This window comes from Larimichthys crocea, chromosome VIII, assembly GCF_000972845.2.
Source record: "Larimichthys crocea isolate SSNF chromosome VIII, L_crocea_2.0, whole genome shotgun sequence".
Taxonomy (NCBI): domain Eukaryota; kingdom Metazoa; phylum Chordata; class Actinopteri; family Sciaenidae; genus Larimichthys; species Larimichthys crocea.
This window is the reverse complement of record NC_040018.1, coordinates 18,006,456-18,019,790: the sequence shown is the minus strand read 5'-3', so window position 1 is coordinate 18,019,790 and position 13,335 is coordinate 18,006,456. Positions and strand designations below refer to the sequence as shown.

Here is a 13,335-nt window from a genome sequence, read left to right as displayed (position 1 = left end):
CGTAGATTGAAGCCACAAAGCTTTATGACAAAAAATATGTTTGATTAGAGACAAACACAATATAATATATGTGTTTAATGAAATATTTATTTAGTTGTGTGAGACATAGGCATATTTTTTGATGTTGTAGGCCCTTTCTTTAACCGCCCCCCACAGATTCAACATTACGGAGGTGAACTATCTTGACTGTTCCTCGAGCTGCTAACTAACAGAACCAGTGCGCTTGATTTTATGATATGAACATTTAAACGGTAACGATGGGACTTAAAAAATACATCCTTTATTATGCTCATGGATTTTTTTTATATATCGATAACGATATGCCGCCGTGTTGTTCGCAATATTACACCAGACTGGCGAAAATGCGGGTTGTTTAAACGCATTTATTTGGTACTAATTATTTAATACGTGTAGCTGAAGAAGTGATTTGTCCACCAACGGTGCAGTGCTGAAGCCAAAACAAACACATACTACGTTGAGAAGCGTTACAGGCCAAACTGCTCAGAGAGAGCATTAATCAAATAAAACAACATATCTTATGATTGTATTGTAACATTTTAATGTTATATATATATCTGCCTTATTTCAAAGGTTTCCTAGTAACTCTACACCGCTGCGTTTTCTGCGCGCAAACAAGCGCTCCCCAAGTGCAGCCCCGCCCCTCCCACTTCAGCTAAAGACTTGAAACCAACAACATATTTTGTGACGAAGTAGCATTTTTCTCTCAAAGCGTCTCTTTTTTTTACTGCTTTTTCCATCAGTATGTAACCCAGGGCTCTATCTTCGCTGGTAGTTTTCTGTCCCACGGTAAGATATGTACACACTGCTACTAAACTTTGTGTTAGATATTTGTTTATTTACCTTGCTTTAGCTTGTTAGCCGGGAAAGTTAGCAGAGGAGTGGGAGGCTGAACTTCTCTAAGCTAACGATGAACATTAGCAAGTCGCAGGAGCCTTCAGAGAGCTACGAGAGCTAGTTAGTGTGTTTTAGTGTCTTGTAACAGTTTCCCTGTGAGAACAAGCTACCAGTAAAGCATACAGTAGTTTGTCTGAGCTAGTTGGGGAAAGTACAGGGGACTTAACGTTACAGGATGGTCTCTAATGTTGCTTCTCTCTCTCTCTCTCTCTCTCTCTCTCTGTCTACATGTGTCCTCAGGCGACACTCCTCCCTCCTTCAGGTCTACCTTGTTGAAGCCAGGCCAAAAAAAGAAAGAAAAGAAAATGGATGTGTGATCAGCTCAGACACAGAGAGGAGAGAGCAAGAACGAGGCTTCCTATCGTCTGTTGCAGCCCCAGGAGCTGGAGCCTAGGGAGGGAAAGCCTGCAAGCGTACAAGTCGTGTCATGATGTTGGATCCACAGGGGAAAGGAGCTACAGGTGAAGAGGGGGCCGTGCCAGAGGCCACAGCAGGACACATGTCTGGTAATACTCAACAGGTACAAGGTGGAGCGTCTGTGTCGTCGCCTGTGGCCTCTATGCAGCCTCCTGCCACCACAGCAACTGAGGATGAGGATGAGAGTGAAGATGAGTCGGAAATCCTGGAAGAGAGTCCGTGTGGCCGCTGGCAGAAGCGCAGAGAGGAGGTAACTTATCACAAGACAGGTTCATGAGACACATCCTGTTTCTTTGGATCAGTCGCGTGTGTGTGTGTGTGCCAGAGTGTTGAAGCTCAGTTAAATGAATCAGTGATTAATTAATGAAAGACCTAAGTGACATACAGTAAATATTTTGAACTCATAACGGTTACTTTAAAAATAAAAACAATTTTTACCTGTTGGGCCTTTATTTTGACATTGCTTATTTAATTGACAATTGTTTATCTATTGGGAGTTATTTTATAAATCAAGTGACTTGTCATACTGAAGGAAAGTCAGAAATAAATGCAAAATAGCAAGAATAAAAGGTAGAAAAGACAGTTCCCCACGTTCGCTGAAACAAGAGGAGGGTGGCAGTGAGCTCAGACGAGCTGTTTTTGTGTCTTGTATTTCTTGTCAGTGTTAAAATGTGTTTTCTTCATTTCTGCTGTAGGTGAATCAGCGTAATGTCCCGGGGATAGATGCTGCGTACTTGGCCATGGACACAGAGGAAGGAGTAGAGGTCGTGTGGAATGAAGTCATGATCTCAGAGAGGAAAAACTTCCAACAGCTGGAGGTGAGACTCCGTGTTATAGAGTATGAACAAAAAAGTAGTCGCTTTGGGGATTCTGAGCTGATTTCCATACAGTTTTTAGAATACGGATTGGGGCCGTAAACAAAACATTTTTCTCTGTCAAGTCATCTCAGGTGTGGTAAAGGTTTATTTTAATAGATATTTTGTGCCTCGGTAGTTCATGCATATATGCAGGATAACAAATTCTGAAGAAGAAATTACTAAAACCTCTTTTCTTTTCGTTTTTACTGTGGTACATAACAACAAGTTGTGAGGTCAGAATGACGCAGCCCGGGTCTGCAATGTGGAAAAACCAGTGACGAGCAATGCATGTGAAATTTAAGCTTTAATGTTCATGCTTTTACTGTCTTCCTGATCCGTCATGTAACTTGAGTGAAAAATAATATTGACATTTTAAAGCTTGTGAGTTTGGGCAGTCAGTGACGTATTGTTGTTGGCATTTAATGAGCTGTTCTAAAAAAATATGTATAAATATCAAGTTACTTGAAGGGGTAAAAATATTTTTAAAATGCTCCCTTTCTGTCCTGTTGTTAGAAAGCAGGTTTGTTTACATGATAATCTGCGTATACTTTACTTGTGGTGTACATGTTTAGACGTCACCCTCTGTTTGCATTGATGTTATTCTCTCCTGTTTTAATTAACTAGTGTCACAGAATTTCTGCCATTGTCTGTTGTAGGATTATTTTTTATTATCGATCTATTCTGCCAATTATTTTCCAATTTTTTTTCTATTTTTTCCATAAAATGTCGAAAAATTGTTTCAGATCTGACCAACTAATGATATTTCTTTTTCTTTTGATCGACTAATTGTTGCATGATATAATGATTCCTTATAATTTTTATAATGTATAACCTTCTGACATATTAGACAAAAATGTGTTTATGTCAATCAGTGCTATAACGTATTATATTTTGTGTGTTTAGGAGAAAGTTAAGGCAGTGTTTGATAACCTGATACATTTGGAACACGCGAATATCGTCAAGTTTCACAAATACTGGGCCGACACGAAGGAGAACCGGGCTAGGGTGAGTCTCAAAACATTAACTTATAGTGTTAAAAAAAAAGTATGTATTCTTTTGTGTGTGTTAAAGTAAAATCATAATGATAAACAAATAAAATAAAAATGAAAGTATTTGTTTGCCTTTGTCTAGAAATTCCCATTGGGTTTCCCCTAATTTTTCCTCTCTCTCAGGTAATTTTCATTACTGAATATATGTCATCAGGAAGCTTGAAGCAGTTTCTAAAGAAGACAAAAAAGAATCACAAAACCATGAATGAAAAGGTAATAACTGACTGTATGTAGATTTACCTTAATAGAATAATAGTGTATGAAAATGTTGTACATTATCTACATCTCTTGTGAAAAGTAAGAGCACCTTTATTACAGCAGGAATAAGAGCAAGGACCAAATATCTCATAAATTCATTGGAATAATGTTTCTAAATATGCTGTGTACCATTTTTTTTAAGCACAGCTAGATCACATTACTCAATTCATAGTTACTCCATATTAGAAACCAGCTAGCAAGCATTCTGATAAGGTGTGTGGTCCTACAGGCCTGGAAGAGATGGTGCACACAGATCCTGTCTGCTCTAAGGTCAGTTTCCTCTTTTCAGGCATTATGCTAAACTCAATATGGTCTCTCAGAAAAATGCACTCACATGGAAAATAATCACCTTCTCATCTAATTTGTATTTGTGGTTTTTCTTTTACTGCAGTTATCTTCACTCATGTGACCCTTCCATCATCCATGGCAACCTGACCTGTGACACCATCTTCATCCAACACAACGGGCTCATCAAGATCGGATCAGGTATAAAGTTACACAGGTTACATCCTTGAGGGTTAGGTAGTGGAGCTGGGGTGCCGTTGATGGAGTCAAATGATACTGAATTATGGATTTAAAGACTGGAAATTTCACGTAATTGTACAGTGATTTTCCGTTATACACAGTAGCAGTGTTGTACAAAAGTAACAAGCTCATATCTCTTTTCTTTAGTTGGGAAATAAGCTTACATATTGTATACAATGTAAACAAATGTGGTGTCTAAACTAAAACTTCGGTGCACTGTTTCATATCTTGCATCTGCTAAAAAACAGCTTTCAAACAAAATGTTCTCTGTCTCTTGTTCCCCCTTCTATCACATACGTTCTCTCGTCTTTCTTTACTTCCTCTATCTGTATATTTCATCTTCCTGCTTTACACCCTTATCTCTCTGTCCTCCACCCTACTTCTACATGCCCACCATATTCTCTCCTCCTGTTTTCATCTGCAGTTGCCCCAGACACCATCAACAACCACGTAAAGACGTGTCATGAGGAGCAGAAGAACTTGCACTTCTTTGCCCCAGAATATGGAGGTAGACATGACACACTTACACTTTATAGTTATTTCTGTTGTTAATGATATTGACAGGAAACTCCTGACCTCTAGAGTAAACCTGATGATGGATATACTGGAAATATGTCATAAGATATTAAAAGTGCTGGTATGTGGTTTCTCACAAAATATATCATATATTGATATAATGGTGTGGTGCATTTTTTAATGCCTTAGTTAGATGAATATGTTGTGATGTTTTTTAAAATTATTCCTTTATGAAGCCATGTTTTATTCAACGTATGGCAGATTCTTATTGGAACAGCAGAAAGTATCTTATCAATAAGTAAACAGACTGAGAATCTGTTCAAGCACTTGATGCCAAGTTTTGATACTGTGGGTGAATTAAGATTAGATTATACTTTATTTATCCCACAACAGGGAAATTCACTTATTACAGCAGCAGAAAACTGTAATATACACTACAGAATCAGAGTAGAAAGACGAACAGACAGAAGTATCTTATAACCTACACAATGAACAACCAGCAAACAACCGGCAAACAACAGACAACGTGCAAAACAAGTACTGAAGGTAAAAATGGCATGCTGTAAAAAAAAAAAAAAAAGAAGAGGTGAAGATAAGGACACATTTTGGTCTTCATTCAAAACACTAAATATATTTTGTTGCATCGAGACAGCACACAGACATGAGGAAGCTACCAAATCAGATTACTTTTCGTAAGTACTGGCTGAGCTTTGATATGAATTCTGTACATTTATTTCAGTTTTTATTCTTTCTCTCATTGTAGCTGTTGATGATGTCACCACCGCTGTAGACATCTACTCATTTGGCATGTGTGCCTTAGAGGTGAGACAACACATGATAGAATGGCTCGAGCCCTTTCCCTAAAGCAAAATGTTAACACGTGTGTTGATGTGTTACAGATGGCACTCTTGGAAATCCAGGGGAATGGAGAGTCCTCTTATGTTTCTCAGGAGGCCATCAACAATGCCATACAATTACTGGAGGACCCACTGCAGAGGGTGAGATAAAGATGGTGGAGTGTGTGTTTGCATGTTCATAGTTCTCTTGAAAAATCATACCGGACTGAGCTTAATGTGTGTAGTAATGAGTCTTTTAAAAGTCCCATGTGTGTATACAAGATGTTTGTGTGACCCATATGTTTGTTTTTGTAGGAGCTAATCCAGAAGTGCCTCGAGTGTGACCCCAGTATAAGGCCTACAGCCAGAGAGCTGCTGTTTAATCAGGCTCTTTTTGAAGTACCGCTGCTAAAACTGCTGGCTGCACATTGCATTGTCAGTCACCAACGTGAGTCTTTAACATACACATACAAAAAGACTAAGACACAGAATAACAGTTTTAGTAGTTTAGGTAAATGGTTAATAAGAAGCCTGACCAAATAAACGACTTAAGCTAAAGTTAAAAACTCGTGAGCTTGCTCAGCAGGAAGAGGTGCAGCTGAACCTACAGTATATCCATTAAATGTAATGTAATTACATGCTTTGGTCATGTAAGTGTGTAATTCATAGAACACTCACACCCCCACCACTGATAAGTTTCATGGGACTGATCTTAACAACCAGTGCCACCTAAACTTTATTCATTTATAACTGTCCAGATATGATTCCCGAGAATGCCCTGGAGGAGATTACCAAGAACCTCGACCCCAACCTGGTCATCGCTGAGACGAAAGAGGACGTTCAGCTAAAGTAAGGGCCAGAAGCTCGTACCCAGATTTTGGTGGTAGTAGTAGATACAGCACAAATAAGGACAGCAGTCATTCAGATATGATAATATTTCAATAACAACAGATACAAAAATATATATAAATATATGTTTTAATTCAAGAGGTAACAGTTATTATTTCATCATATGTTGTTTTTGAGTTTGTTGGAAACATTTAAATGATCTTATTTTAAATTATGTTGTTTACCTTTTAAGACTGTAGAGTCTTAATTTATTTCTTTTTTCTGTAGGCTTTCACAGTTCCCTGCATTGGAGCTTGATAAATTCCTTGAGGATGTGAGGTAAGAAGCAAAACGGTGAACAGCGACACTCGATCGAGCTCTGTTCTCTGCTTCTTTAAGCCCCAAAGATGTAATACTATACAGCCACATGGGGGCAGTATTAGACCATCTGACCATTCTTTCTATCGTCTTTATTTTATATTATCTTAATATGGTATAATGCCTTCTTGAAACATTAATTCTCAACCACATTTGTAATTAAGTTGTAAATTGAGAAGTGATTTTTGAATTAAAGTTTGTAGAAAGAGAAACGCATGTTTTGTTTTCTTAAACATATTTTAGTTTTGCAAGTTTGTTTAAAATTTCAGCTTTCTTATTTCATTTCTTATTTTCTTTAAACCTGAACCTTTTTATTTTTGTTTTATTTTCTATAACTCCAACTCTTCTTTCTCCTTTTTTCATTCCCTCCTCCTGTCATGTTTTCTCCACCTGTCCCTTTCTTCTCTCGCTCACTCCCTCAATCAGGAATGGTATTTATCCAATGACAGCATTTGGGCTGCCTTGTCCTCAGCAACCTCAGCAGGAGGCTATTAAATCTCCCGTTGTTATCCCTTTGGTCAAATCTCCAACTCCCGAACCTGCAGAGCTCGAGACACGGCGGGTGTGTATACTGCATGTTACAAAATCATAATAGAGACATTTCACAAGTAATCAATCTAATGCTAACATCAGCCACTGAATCAAGATGTATATAATGTGCATCTGGCGGAATAAAGTACCGTTTGAAAGTTATACCAACATGAGTTAACAACCATTTATGTTTAAACTTCCATATTTCTTCTGCAGGTCATTCATATGCAGTGTAATATTGAATCTGTGGAGGAGGGAGCAAAGTATCATGTAAGTCTCTAATAATAAGATTATAGTTTGATCGTTTATTGTTTCACTAATTCAAAATGCAACATACAGCCAACCATTTGTTGTTTCCCGGCCATATACGAGTAAAAAAGGAAACTCATAATGTTCTTTGTTGTTGTCTGTTTCTCTCTTTTTAGCTAACATTACTGCTGAAACTGGAGGATAAACTGAATAGACATCTAAGCTGTGACATGTTACCTCGTAAGACCACCTCTTCTATCATATACTGACACTTAGTCACTCTGTGAGCTGAAAGTCACTAGGGTTTGTTATAGTGTGCCAACATCCTATAGCTCCTTCACAGTGATGTTCATGGTCAGGTTTTATCATATCAAAGGTGAGCTGGGAGTGCCAAGGTGCAAAAACAAAATAGGGGAGAATATTTTTACAATAACACGGAGCAACCTTTGACCTTTCCGACCAGTCAATATTACTGTCGCTCCTGCAATTAGACATCATTTGATGTTGTTGAAGGTGTGTCCTGAGCAGGTGAGATTAAGGGAAGATAAGAGGATTAGGCGCCATTCTCAGACGCGAGTGTGTGTGCGCGCACGCATGTCATCTAGTTTTGTCTCAATTCAAACATTTTTACATGAGTGTGTAAAATGTCAATCCCAGAAAACATGCAGTACTTTTACAGTACTAGTGACACATGTTTGTTTATGTGTATTTTGTTTTAAGAGCAGAATAGAGTATTTTGTCCATGTGGGCAGTTTAGGTTTGCAGCTCAGGTTTGAGGTTAATGGTAGAATTACATTTCACTAAAGGTGATGATAAATGATGAGATTATGTCTGTATAAATTACTGCAGAGCATAGTTCAATGAACTCTCAGATTTTACCACACACAGTGTTTTAATATACAGCGCCTCTCCATATGTGTGCACTGAGGCATGTAGAAAAGTGAGAGTGAGATTCCAGACAGAGCTTGAAACTCAAATGGCGTCACAATATATAGGGATGCAAAACTATTTTAGGCAGGCAGGGAGACTGACTGTCCCTCGTGTGTCATGAAAACCTAGCACCTCTATTTTGGACAAATTTACTTGGATTGTTTTCTGGATTTGTTTTGTGACAACTTTACTTACTTAGTTTCATTTATTTGTTTGAAACTGAATTCATTTTCAAAACAGACTAGTCCAACGGAAGGCAAGATGGAAGATGAGAAAATAACACACAACACGACTGTTGCAATGGTCAGAATAATGTAGGCAGTATGATCCAATGAGCACATAGGTAGGCATGTATAATGTTGCAGGCGTGTGGGGAATGCCTGGCCTGCGAAAGGCTGCAGCTGACAGCTGTCACCTCCTGTGTCAAGATCTGACTATCTCTTCTCAGGCTTTCATCTCCCTGTCTCTCATTCTCAATCTCACTCTCTCCCTTACTCACTCACACATATTCACTTGACTTCATTTCTTCTGCTCTTTCTCTCTTCTGCTGTTTCCTCACTCCATATGTCTTTTCTTGCACACTCACACCCTAATACCACAAGCACACATATTGTAACTTCACATCCATGCACACCCATACACACACACTTGTGTGTCTCATATACACACCCCCTTTGTAAACCATCCCTCCTGCTGATATCAGGGATATTTTTTAAAGCTTTCCTTATCAACACACTCAGTCCAAAGTCGCACTGTGCAGGCTAACACTAACTAACTGAGACACTTAGATTCCACCTTGGCCTCCTTCCCGATGCTCCAGTGCATTTACAATTAAAGCTTGTTTCTGCCCAAAAATGGTAACTCATTTTGTAAGATGATTTTATTTGAAAACAAAAAACAGAAATAAGCAAGGAAGCCTCTCCCTTAGCTTTAATATCACTAGCTGTGGGCTGCTGGTGTTTTTCTTCTCTTATTGTCAAAAGCTGTCGGATGATCCATCTCTTCCTGCTTGTTTGTCTTGTCCTGGCCACATTCCTAATACAGCTGTAAATTGACAGCCAGGTTATTAAAAATCAGTAGACCATGACAACTCCTCTGCTCACTAAGCACAGGAAAAGAATGTTGTAATTTGGGGCGGTGCTAAAAAAACAAAACAAAAAAAACGTATATCTTATCCATTTAAAAAATAGGTCAGGAAAGGAGGTTCGTGTAGATGTTTTCAGGAGAAAGAAAATATCAAAAGTTATGCAATGTTTTTCTAATCAAATTTTGTGCAGAGTATATTTTCCCAATGTTTCCTCATACTTCTAGTTCATGCCCTTTGTACTTCACTTGTAGTGCTAATGTTCCCTCAACCTGCCTTATACTTTCACCAAAGGGAGTGAGTCCTTGCAACAGTTATTTTAGGGGTTATTGTCTATCACAGATTATTATTTATTGATTTCTGACACTGCTGTTGGGGGAGAAATCTATATCGTTTCCAATTCTGAGATTGGACATGTTCTCCATGTTTGTTAAATCAGTGAATATAGGGCTTATTGTGGAAAAATATAAATAAATATTAGAACAGAAACAGTTCTGGGCACTCTGGAACTATGAGACGGAGAATGGGCTTATGACCATTAAGCCTTTAACAGCAAGTCGAAACACTTAAATGCTAACATGTTTTAACAGATCATGCCCTAATGAAGACCATGCTGGTTGAAACATGTTTGCTTTTTCATTTTCCTGTTAGATAAGTCCTGTTCTGTCCTTTTGCATGTATTAGATATTACTAATGAACACTGCTACATGTCCACAGGAATATAAATATGGCTCACTACAGCAAAATTGGTTTAGTGACACAACAAGCAACAGCAGTAGCTGCTGTATTGTATTTATTGTGTTTAATGTAGGATATGGACTTAAAGTCAGCATGTGGACTATATTTTCTAAATGTGGCATTTACCCTAATCCTGACCTTTTTTCTTTGAGGGGGATAGTAAGTGACTGGAGGTGATGTTACAACTGACTGATTGTGCTGGTGTGTGTTTCAGATGAGAATGTTCAAGAGCTGGCTGGAGAGTTGGTGGAGCTGGGCTTAATCAGTGAGGTGGGTGTTTTGTGTGTTCAAGAGAGTTTCTCATTGATTGTGTGTGTGTGTGTGTGTGTGTGTGTGTGTGTGTGTGTGTGTGTGTGTGTGCGTGTGCGCGCGCGCGCGCGCTAGAGCAACGCTGCAGGCAAACGTGTAGGTAGGTTTTCTGTAGGTGAGCGTGCTATTTCTGTACAAAGCTGGGTGAATATTCTGTTGATTTTAAAAGGTTAGGTGACCTCTTACTCTCCTGCATGTCCTCCAATACATACATATCTCCCCCTTTAAGAGCCTTATTACATTTAATGCTACATATGTGCTCCTGTGCCCACTCACCTACCCCGTGATCATTCTATAGTCACTTCATTATCTTTGTGGGTGAGAGTGTGTGTATATATAGACTTTTGTCTTCATGGATTTCAGTTTTATGCCTCAACTCTGGTTGACTTTGGTATGTTTGTCTTTGTGTCTTAACTGTAATGCTGGGCCATATTTCCACTATCTTAAATATTGGTTCATCTTGTAATGTCATACATTGTTGAAAATGTTTGTTCTCTTCACAGGTGGACCAAAGCAAAATAGCCTCTCTACTAGAAGAAACATTCAGCCAAGCTCTTCACTAGTGACGGTTTCCTCAGTTTCCTCAATGCACATTACATTCTCTTAACCCTGTTACACATTCTTTTTGATTACTTAACTCAGTGACTGTATTTAGTTGTTTTTTTATGTCTTTTCTACTAAGCCTTAGGTGTTAATGTGACCAAAAGGGTTTGTTTTTCCTTTTGAATTAGGGATTCAAACTTCCTAAAGCACACTTTTTTTTTTTTTTAAACATAAGGCCAATTTTAGTTCAGGTGACTCCAAAGAAGCCACCTGGGGTGATTTCACGTTTTTATTTTAAAGGTAAAAACATACATATGTATATGTGTGCAATTCTTTTGAATGGGTTGGCTACTAAGTTGGCTGTTAAGTGTGATTAGAAGCTGAACCTCATTGATGCTGCAACAGATACCATTTTACAAAAGTATTGACAAGATTACAAGCAGCTTTACATTGAAACCCACTTTTTCTCAAGCATACAGTTGTATTTTAGTGTGAGGTGTTTACATTATGAATTGCCTAGCCTGTTTGTGTCGGGGATGAATCTAGACTGATTCAGGTGAGGCATGTAGGCCTTCACTGGAATCTCACAAATTACTCACTTCTCACTACTGTTGTACATTTCTAAATTTTGTACACCAGTTGAACACCAGCAAAACTATAGCTTCCCTAGAGATGAAGGGATGAATTTCTATCCAAAGAAATTTTTACAAAATAAGCCATTGTTTCTGGTTCCCTCTCTCATTTGGCTTTTTTTTTTTTTTTTTTTTTGGCCTCATTTGACGGAAGATTCCCAGCTCTTTAAACTTTGTGATGTGTTTAGACCAACCTTTCATCTAATAGTTTGAAAACTGGATGGCAGAAATGCTACTTTCACATTGACTTTATAATAGACAAATACCCACGAGTAATAATTTTAAAAAGCTGTTGATACAGAGCAAAATCTATGTGCACCACTGCACATCACATTTTGGGCGGGCATCATGCCAATTCCTTCTGGAAAAATTGATACCTGGTTACTTCAAGGTACTGTGAACTCAGTGTTACTGAATTTCCGTTTGAGTGTTTGTTTTTATATTTTGCTCAACTCTTTGCCTTATTCTGGGCCAACGCACATGTTATTTTCTCATCTTGTTTGTTTTTATTATTTTTATTCATTGTTTTACTATTTGCTGCTTGTTGGGTTCACACATGCTATAATAGCTTTAGAGTTCATTCATGTGAGACTCGTGTACTCAACTTGGCTGCCATATGCTGTAGAAAGAGGACCTAGCCTTTGACACATCTGCGTGAGAGCGTCCTATATTTTATTTATGTCACAGAAACTGTTTCTCTTTCTTATTTCCCTTTTGTTTACTGTGATTTCACAAAGACACCACATATGTAGAGAGTCTGAGCCAATACACAACATTTCTTATTTCAGTTGTTATTTTATTTATCTAATATCTAATAAAACTGGGACCTAGTGGGTTGACGTTATTTTTCATAGCAGCTCAAAACAGAATTTTACATCATACAGCTGTTTATTTGGCATGTGTTGAGATCAGAGAGTCGTCTGTGTGACGATTTGGCTCAGAACTTTTTGTGGACTGCTGGTACTACTGTGTCTGAAAGCTCATAGAATTCAGCATCCTAAACAGGCAGAAAGAATGCAGAGAAAATCTAACATTTTCAGTATGACAAAACAACACTTAAGATACTTTTGAATGCAATAAATTGTATTTTTCTAGCATTTTATTGAGATTATATTTGAAGTATCTTATAATCACATTACTGGTTTAACTTTACTACTTCTGTATGATCTTGCAGACAGAGTTCCTCTGATGCTGGTTTAAAGCTCTCACCTCAGTAGTGAGATTATTCTAATCCAATGATCTCCACCCATATATTTTTTTAATATTTTTGAAATGTATTCAGGCTAGTGTGCTCCAAACTGCTATACATCATGTGTGTAGTCCTTCTTAACGCATGGTTTACTTTATTTTCCTCTGTTTGTGTGTCTATGTGAACTCTTGAGATTGTTTATTCCAAAGATGTGTTTTTAAAGTCAGCCATGAGAATGTAAGTGCACCACTTCTTGTCTAGAGAGGTGATGAAAACCAACCAATGTGATCACCAGAGCACTGCTCGCTCTCTCCCTTTCTCTCTCCCCCTCTTTCTCTATCTCTCTCTCCCCCTCTCTCTCTCTCTATCTCTCTCTCTCACCCAAAGTATTGGTGGTGTTGAAACTGGTTATTAAATAATCAGTAAGTAAATGTGTGTGTCTTATCTGAGACGTGTATCCTGATCTGCAAAGTATGACTGTCTTTCAAATAAATGGGTGAAATGCATCTCTTTGTTTCTTGTCGGTGCTTTTGTGGTGGCTGATATAATGT

The 13,335-nt window shown here is 38.1% G+C and overlaps 1 protein-coding gene across 1 annotated transcript; it reads left to right on the top strand.

Moving 5' to 3' along the window:
• The first annotated feature begins 283 nt into the window (after window positions 1-283).
• Window positions 284-13,290, top strand: LOC104940212 (nuclear receptor-binding protein-like). Its single transcript, XM_027281175.1, has 18 exons — window positions 284-807; window positions 1,156-1,582; window positions 2,028-2,150; window positions 3,093-3,194; window positions 3,362-3,451; window positions 3,726-3,766; window positions 3,888-3,982; window positions 4,446-4,529; window positions 5,301-5,359; window positions 5,437-5,535; window positions 5,689-5,821; window positions 6,132-6,222; window positions 6,490-6,540; window positions 7,006-7,141; window positions 7,327-7,380; window positions 7,536-7,599; window positions 10,326-10,381; window positions 10,924-13,290. The coding sequence occupies exons 2-18, from the start codon at window positions 1,343-1,345 to the stop codon at window positions 10,981-10,983; spliced, it is 1,578 nt and encodes a 525-aa protein (XP_027136976.1). The 5' UTR covers window positions 284-807; window positions 1,156-1,342; the 3' UTR covers window positions 10,984-13,290.
• The last annotated feature ends 45 nt before the right edge of the window (window positions 13,291-13,335 follow it).

Coding starts and splice junctions, on each gene's coding strand:
- LOC104940212 (XM_027281175.1), top strand. CDS start 1,343: ATGATGTTGGATCCACAGGGGAAAGGAGCTACAGGTGAAGAGGGGGCC. Junction 3,195..3,361: donor CGAAGGAGAACCGGGCTAGG/GTGAGTCTCAAA, acceptor CCTCTCTCTCAG/GTAATTTTCATTACTGAATA. Junction 3,983..4,445: donor GCTCATCAAGATCGGATCAG/GTATAAAGTTAC, acceptor TTTCATCTGCAG/TTGCCCCAGACACCATCAAC.